At 35.8% G+C, this 8,595-nt stretch overlaps 1 protein-coding gene across 1 annotated transcript; it reads right to left on the reverse strand.

The window, feature by feature from the left end:
* Positions 1–408: 408 nt before the first annotated feature.
* Positions 409–7,680, reverse strand: LOC124898609. The gene is made up of 3 exons (XM_047412242.1): positions 7,426–7,680; positions 6,921–7,034; positions 409–729 (listed from the first exon to the last, which is right to left on the reverse strand). Exons 1-3 carry the CDS (start codon positions 7,678–7,680, stop codon positions 409–411), a joined length of 690 nt encoding a protein of 229 aa, XP_047268198.1.
* Between the last annotated feature and the right edge of the window lie 915 nt (positions 7,681–8,595).

Genomic DNA, 8,595 nt, shown 5'->3' on the forward strand with positions numbered 1-8,595 from the left:
TTTGTAGGCCCCATCATCACATGGCCTTGTTTAAAGTTTCTTTTTTCTATATTATCCATTTTAAAGCAATTTACAAAAGAGATGCTGCACTTTTATTAATAATGAGTAAGGTATTTATACAAGAGGATGTATCCACAAGGAGGATCAGGAAAGAGATCAGTATAATCAATCAACATGAATCTTTACAATTATGAATATGCTAAAAATAGAAAGTGAATCGGTAAATAAAGAGGGAAAATCATTCACAATCCTCTAAGATATATCTCTAATATGCTCCCGCAAGATGGTAGGTCGATTAGAGATATCAATCTTGGGACATAAAAAATCAAAAGAACTATTGGAAAGAGATTTGGTGAGCATATCAGCTAGTTGATCCTTCGATGAAACATGTGAAACCCAAAAGAGACCTTACTGGACTAATTTACGGATAAAATGATAATCAAGTTCAAGGTGCTTAATGTGAGAGTGAAATACCGAATTAGCACAAACATATGTAGCACCAAGATTGTCGCAGTAGATGACCGGTGGCGGAGCTGGAGTAATTGATAACTCCTTGAGAAGGTTATGCACCCAACAAAGTTCAGCAGTGGTAGAGAAAATGGCCCTGTATTCTTTCTCTGTTAAAGAGCGAGCTACAGCTCGTTGTTTCTTAGAACTCCATGAGACTAGATGACAGCTAAAAAACACAACATAGCCTATAGTAGACGAGCAATCATCATAATCACCAGCCTAATCAGAGTCAGAAAATGCAAAAAGCAAGAGAGAAGAGTCTGTCTGAAGAAATAAACTATGGTCTGAAGTCCTAGCTAGATAGTGTAAGACACGTTTTACCATGGTCCAATAAGTTATCTTGGGACAACTTGTAAACTGAGAAAACTTGTTGACTATAAAATCAACATTTGGACAAGTAAAGTGCAAGTACTGCTGTAAGGCCCTACAAAATTCTCTTGTAGTCTGAGCCTTATAGCGTGTTCAGTGAAGCGTAATTCGACCCTAAAAGATTAAGAAGTTCCTTTCCAAGTGAGAAATATTTTAAACCATGTATAATTTCCCTTATATCGACTTTTTTGTGTAGGACATTGAATAAGTTTTCCATCGATACCAATTTTATCAAAATTCAGCATCAAATGAGGAAGTTATGTTGTTTTACTGAAAGTAGTCGGAACCGCCCAACTGTGATGGTTGGGTTGATAGACCATCGAGCTTGCAATGGAAGATCACCCAAACCATCATAAGCAAGGCAGTGACTGGCCTAAGTGTGATATCCAGGATGAAAGACCGTCAAGACTGCAACGAACCATCGCTGGGACCATCGCTACTGAGGTAGTGTGGCCTCATCCTGGCCAATGTGCAATGGATGATCCAACGGACCATCAAGTTTACGATGAATCATTGCTGAGACCATCACATCGAGGAAGTGTATTTGTTTTCACTGATGTGCGATAGATGATCCGACAGACCATCAAACTAGCGATGGACCGTCACTTCGATCGTTGCAGTCCCCAATTGGTAATTTTAAGTCAATTTTTAAAAAGATTTTTTGTTATTTTTCTACTTTTTTCAGACCCTATTTATATCCTGATCATGGCTCACAACTTCATTCTTCATCTTTAAAATCAAAACATAGGGTTTCTACAAAATCAAAACCCTTCTTTCTTCTTCAAGAGAAATCAAGAATCTCTTCAAGAGCCTTCAAGAAAGAGTTTCCTAAGGTATGAAGATGTTGATTCTTGGGTCCTTTTCATCCAAGAAGCTCAAGAACCCTTTTTTAAATTTCAAAGGTCTTATGTTTATGTGTTTTCATGATTCATGTGAATTGAAGTTGGAGTTCATGCTATTATTGAGTTTTTAATTCATGTTTTTTATGAGGTTTCTAGCTTTGACCCTAGTATGTGATATTTATGTGATGTTCATGATAAACCCTCTTCAACTTGCTCGTTAAGTGATGTGTTTATGTCAATTAAGTATAGAAATTGTTGAATAAGCAAAGCATGATCCCCATATGTTTGATAAAATGCTTATGTGAAAGAATTACAGCCATTATCGCATATTGACTAGAAATCCCCAATTGTTTGCAAGCCCATGCATGCCAAGTGTTTGTTGAAAAGCCTTAGTGAATGAATTGTGACATGATAGTATGAAATTCCCCAATTATGTGTTCTTTAATGCATGCTAAGTGGTTGATACAAAACCTTATTAAAAGGAGTATAAGCCAATAGCATGTCTCCCTATGTTATTACATGTTTATGATTCCTAAATGCTTGAGGAGATGCTTTAGTGATTTTGATGGTGAATGAATGTCCATAGTCTTGATTATTCAAGAATGGTTATGTTTTACTTTTATGTTATCGAGTCCTGGGGGTATTTATACCCGACAATTTAGCTGCAGTCTAGAGCCAATGTCAGTTTTCATGATAATCTCAGTCAAGCCACGATTCTCAAAACCCAGTGAGTTATAAAACTCTGTACTCTCAGATAGTTACAGATCTTAAGAAATTTCAAAAATCTCGGTAATCTCAGTATCGCTAGTATTCTAGCCTTAGTTTAGTACTTAGCTAAGATCTAGTAGTATTTAAGTGTTTAGTTCAAAACTCAGTATCATTCAGCCAGATAATGAGATTCAGTAGTATTCCATCAGATAATTAAACTAAGTAAACTCAGCTTAACTCAGTTAGATCAGTCAAGAAACATGATCAGTAACAGTTTCAACTCAGTCTAAGTTCAGCTATGAATCAGTTCAGAGCGTTTCAGTTGGGAGTAGGAGCTAGCACCGAGCGAGTACAGGGATGGCAGCTTCCTGTTAGAGAGGTAGGGTCGTTAGGAGCAATCCCTAAACTCCATAAATGCATAGCCAGTGCAAGATTAGGAGTCACTTGTTAGAATAAAGCTTGACTATTGTACTGCCATAGGCTTGACTTTCTGTGAGGATCACCCATTAGAAAGGCTTGACCAGAGATGAGATCTTTATCTGTGGCATGGTATTGACACCCTTCCAGCTGGGGTTACAGGTTGGACCCCACTAATTCAAATTCAGGGTATGTCGGTTAAGCGAGAACTCCCACAGTTATAGTTTCAGTATCAATCTTTAGAGTAGAACTCAGAAATCAGGGCTGTTAGATACAATGACTTATCTTAGTAAGGAACTCAGATAGTTCCATAGATTTATGGACCACCCGCTAGATAGGCCCGGACCCTCATAAAGTTATTCTGTATCATCATTATCAGATCCAAAGATCACCCGTTAGATAGGGTTAATCTTAGATTTAGTTGATTATTCTTATTATCAGATCCAGAGATCACCCGTTAGATAGGCTTGATCTCAATCTTAGATTTAGTTGAGTATTCATATTATTAGATCCAGAGATCACCCGTTAGATAGGCCTGATCTCATTCTCAAATTCAGTTGATTATTCTCATTATCAAATTTAGAGATCTTCCGCTAGATAGGTTGGATCTCAGACCTAATCATCTCTTATCATTATAGTAGATTCAGGGATCATCTGTTAGAGAGGTTTGATCTTAGATTCAGTCAGTCGAGAGTAGTAAGCTCAGCCTTCAGTTATTGATATGAGTTGATTCAGTTAATCAATTTTTGAGATCACTAACTAGATAGGACTGATCTCAACCTCAGTATTTAGTTATTCAATATCTCAGTATCAGTAGCAATTTCAGATGATAGTAAAGTAGTATCCGAGTTTCAGTATTTAGAGTCATGATGATTTCAGTTATAGTTTGTGCATTCATGTGTATGTCCTCATTTAGTACTCTCATGATTATTTAGTTAAGTAATTGGTCATGCATAATCCCTTGCATTTAGACTTACCTTATCTTTATACTCATTATATTACCATGTACTGATGCATTTATGCTATGGTGTTTTATTTTACACCATAGGTTCAGAGCCACAAGATCCAGAGTACCCTTAGCAGCTCAATCCCGATCAGTAGCAGTAAACGTAGCAGAGAGTCCTCTTCATTCGAGGATGATCCTTATTTTATTATCGCATCAAAATTAGTTATTTTTAGTAGACGGAGTTAGTTGGGGATATATCCCATCAACTTCACTGTTTAAACAGTTTAGAGGTTTTTCGGACAGATGTATCAGTATTCAATTTTCAGTTTTGAGTTTCAGACAGATGTATCAGTATTTAATTTTTAGTTTTGAGAATTTTTAGATGTTTTGAACCTTATGGCCAGTTTTTGCATTTATTATCTATATTATGCAGTGCTCAGATACAGGTATCAGTAGAGGGTTAGTTTGTGGTACTTCAGGATTATGACCATCATGTGATGTTCTGGTTCTAGAAAATTAGGTCTTTACAACTGCAGGCTTCCAACTATAGTCCTGTATTGTATGGGATCCTCAAGAGGAGAACCATCTTTAGAACCTGGACATGAAACACAAGCCATAGGTGTTCTCACTGGTTTTGCATCTGCCATATTAGTCCTTTAAAGTTGTTTACACACATATTTTTATTGGTTAAGAAATAGACCAACAGGTGACCGAATGACTTCAACACCTAAGAAAAACTTCAAATCACCAAGATCTTTTATGGAGAACCGAGTACCAAGATACTTGATAAATTCTTTAACCGGGTGTAACTAATTACCAGTAATTATGTGATTATCAACATAAACAACAAGATAGATAATGACTCCAAGCTTTGCATAGATGAAGAAACAATGATCACACTGAGAGTGATGAAGGTGGAGCCTGATTCAAGACATAGATAGCCTTGTGTAATTAACAAATATGATTAGGAAACTTCTTATTGACAAATCCAGGTGGTTGAGACATGTAAACTTTCTCAGATAGATTCCCTTGAAGAAATACACTATTAGCATCCAATTGCCTAAGTGGCCAATCTTTAGAAATCACAAGAAAAAAAAATACTCTCACTGTAGTATGTCTAGCAACAAGAGAGTATGTCTCAAAATAATCCACACCAGGTCGTTGATGATAACCTTTAGCAACCACCAAGCATTATAACGTCCAATGCTTCTATCTGAATTATACTTAACATAAAATACCTATTTGCAACATACTAGTTTCTCATGAGGAACAGATAGATCAAGAGACTAAGTTCCTTGACTTTGCAATACAAAAATCTCTGCATTCATAGCAGCACACAAATTTGGATCTTTTAAGTCTTGATGAATAGTATGAGGTTCTATTAGCTTACGTAAGGGAGAAGGTTATGTTATCATGGTAGAGGTTTTGGTTGTTGGTGATGGTTTAGTTAATGGTAAGTACGGGGATACGTTAACATGAGTAGCATCATGAGCAGTAACACTTAGGTATAATTTCTGAATGAGTTTATGAATGTTATTCTTTAATAGAGTAGTCATAGGATGAGAGGGTTGAATGATTATATTATGATTTAACACATTAGCGTTATTAGGTAAAGAGGGGTCAGAAGAAGGTAAAGAGGTAGAGCTAATAGAGGATGATGAAGGAGACATACCTGATTGATGAACATTGGATGAATTTGCAGTATTATTTGATAAATAAGCATTGCCAGGAGCACCACTAGAAGATGTGGGACCAAGGGTCGGTGTAGTAGAGGTGATAAATAAAGGTCGGTCACGTATAAGAGAAATTACAAAGTGGTTGGGAACCCAGGAGTCAATAGTGTTATTTTGTGGCCTACTTTCTATTAGTTCAAGAGAAATATAAGGAAAAGAGTGTTCCACAAAATCAACATGATGAGATAAATAAAGAAGAGAATTTACAGGATCATAACACTTATAAGCACTTTGATTTTGTGAATAACCTAAGAAAATACAAAGAGTAGAGCGAAGCTGAAATTTATTCTGATAAAAGGGATGCAACCAAGGATAACATAAACAACCAAAGACCTAGAGTTTGTTATAGTTTTCTAGAGTACCATATAATCTGAAATAAGATGAATCACCATTTAAAGTTTGGGTGGGCAACCTTTGATTAAGTAGGCAGCAGTAGTGAAAGCATAAGACCAAAACTTTAGAGAAATGTTGGCACGGTGTAATAATATAATACCTATCTCCACAATATGGCAATGATGATTCTCGGCAGTGACATTGTGTTCAGGTGTATAGGGAGGCGTTCGAAAATGGGATATCTCATTCTCTTCAAAGAATGAACGGAGATAAAGAAATTCTCTACCATTGTCAGAGTAAAAGCATATTATGGTCTTTTGGAACAATTTCTCAACAAGTCATTTGAATTTTGGAAACACAATTGAAACATCAGATTTTTTCTTTAGAGGAAACAACCAAATATATTTCAAATAATAATCCATAAATATTAAATAATATTGAAAACCATCAATAGAAACTTCTAGTGCAGTACCCCAAACATCTGAATAAATATATTCCAAAGGAGAAGAACTTTATATTAGGGATTTATAAAAGAGAGTCTTACGCTTTTATTGCATTTACGAGAATTGCAAAAAGAAATCTTTTCTAAAGGTGAAGAAATATTCAAAAGTTTCAAAATACGACAAAGAGTATGAGTGGAGGGATACCTGAGATGTCGATGCCAGTTGGGAGAGGTGGTGATGAAAGTGATGTAGGCTTGACCATTAGATATAGCTTGGAGGGTAGACTTGGATGGCCATGGGTATACACCACCCTTAGGCTTCCCTGCTACCAGTAGTGTCCTCATACAATAATCCTTTACAACAAATGAGTAAGGTGAGAAGTTAACAGAGACATGATTATCACTACACAATTTATAATTAGAGATAAGATTTTTTTTCATATGTGGCACACATAAAACATTAGTTAAATTGAGAGGGGTAGAGGAAAAGGGTAGAAGAGTAGATTTTTTATGGGTAATCTTGTGAGATTTACCATCACCAAGCATGAAATCCTCAATATCATCATATTCAGAGTGAAGAGAAAGGTTTTGTAAGTCTTGTGTAACATAGTGCGAGGCACCAGAGTCGATAAGACAATTTGGATCCGCGTTGGTGAATTGTGAAGCAAAGTTGGATTTGGGGCGCTGATCACTAGATCAGTTGAAGTTGCAAGAAGAACCACTAGATTTGGTACCTGTAAAAACAGAAAGAATAGAAAGCAATTTTCTACATTTCTTGAGATGGTGGCCAGGTTTGTCGCATAATTGACAAGTGACCCTAGGTTGATTGCTTTGGCCACTGAAATAGCCTCCTTGATTGCTTCCATTTCCATTCCTATTGGAAGGAGGGAAATTCCTTTGATTGGAATATGAGTTATTGTTATTTTGATTGCAATTCTGGTTAGTGGGTGCAGGAGGTTTAGCAGCGAAGTTTGCTATGATTGGTGCCACAGTTTATGATGAACGACAAGTCAAATAAGCTTTTAAGTCAGTTAATTTTTCATGAATATCTTGAAAGGTAATGGTTGTTTCACGAGCACAAAGTATAGAGGCAATGCTATCATACTCAAAAGGAAGGGCATGTACGGCATGAAGAAAAACTTCATCAACGGATATATAAACACTAACTGAAGAGAGCTTGGCATATATCTCTTTGATTTTCTGCAAATACACAGTGATGGAGAGATTTTCCTTCTGAATAGTATTTAAGTCTTCTCTCAAGCTCATTATACGAGCACGCGACGGCTTGGCATAGGTTGTGGCAAGATTTTGCCAAAGCGCATAAGAAATTTTAGCATCCATAACAAAGGGTATAATATCTGGTGAAAGGGATGAAACCATGGCACTTCTAATTATATAAACTTGTCATTTATAATTAGAGTTAGTTGTGGTAGATGGTGGTTTATTTATAAACAAAAGAAAACCATAGGCAGTAAGCAATGTTTCCCACTAATATTACCAAGATTAGTAATTGGTGGTGGTAAGTTTCAATGGGGCTTGGGCGATAGCATTGATTGAAATAAGTTGTTCATTGTTGTTCAAAGAGATGATATTAGAGAATGCCACAATATTTTGCTTAGAAGGAATAGTTGATGGAGAAGTTTGTTTTCGAGTGACGAAGTTTGGTTTGTTGGGGTTGTGTGAGAATCAGAGGTGCTATTTGAGGGATCCATGGTTGTTGGAAAAAAATTTATTGCCCAAAAAACTTATTGGTTGTGAAGCAAAATAGCCCTAATACCATAAAGTAATTTAGAAAAGAAATTGTTGCACTTTTATTAATAATGAGTAAGGTATTTATACAAGAAGATGGGTCCACAAGAAGGATCAGGAAAGAGATCTGTACAATCAATCAACATATATAAGAATCTTTACAATTATGGATATGCTAAAAACAGAAAGCTAAATCTGTAAATAAAGAGGGAAAATCATTCATAATCCTCTAAGATATATCTCTATTACATTTCTTGTTTTCCTCTTTTGTTGTATCACTTGTTACATCATTTTTCTTGTTTTTTTTGTCTTTTTTCATTTTTTACGTGATTAAATTATCTCAAGGGTCAAGATTGGGTAGTGCTACTGAGTCAAAACTCATTCTTGAGTTATCATCTTCATTTGGGTCTTGGACAAATTGATCCATTGCAGGATCATATTCTTTATTCTCTGAATCTGATATATTGGATCTTTTTTCTGGTTTAGGATTTTCAAGGTCACTTTTTCTTTTATCTTTACATTTAAATTTTTTATGATTGTATCTGC

Source organism: Capsicum annuum, chromosome 1 (genome assembly GCF_002878395.1).
Source record: "Capsicum annuum cultivar UCD-10X-F1 chromosome 1, UCD10Xv1.1, whole genome shotgun sequence".
In the NCBI taxonomy this organism is placed as follows: Eukaryota; Viridiplantae; Streptophyta; class Magnoliopsida; order Solanales; family Solanaceae; genus Capsicum; species Capsicum annuum.

What these genes read in the sequence shown, in the direction of transcription:
- LOC124898609 (XM_047412242.1), bottom strand. Translation starts at nt 7,680, where the DNA reads ATGGTTTCATCCCTTTCACCAGATATTATACCCTTTGTTATGGATGCT. An exon ending in ATGAAGTTTTTCTTCATGCC is followed by an intron (nt 7,035 to 7,425) that starts GTACATGCCCTT and finishes CTGTTTTTACAG; the next exon opens with GTACCAAATCTAGTGGTTCT. An exon ending in AAATTGTCTTATCGACTCTG is followed by an intron (nt 730 to 6,920) that starts GTGCCTCGCACT and finishes GACTCTGATTAG; the next exon opens with GCTGGTGATTATGATGATTG.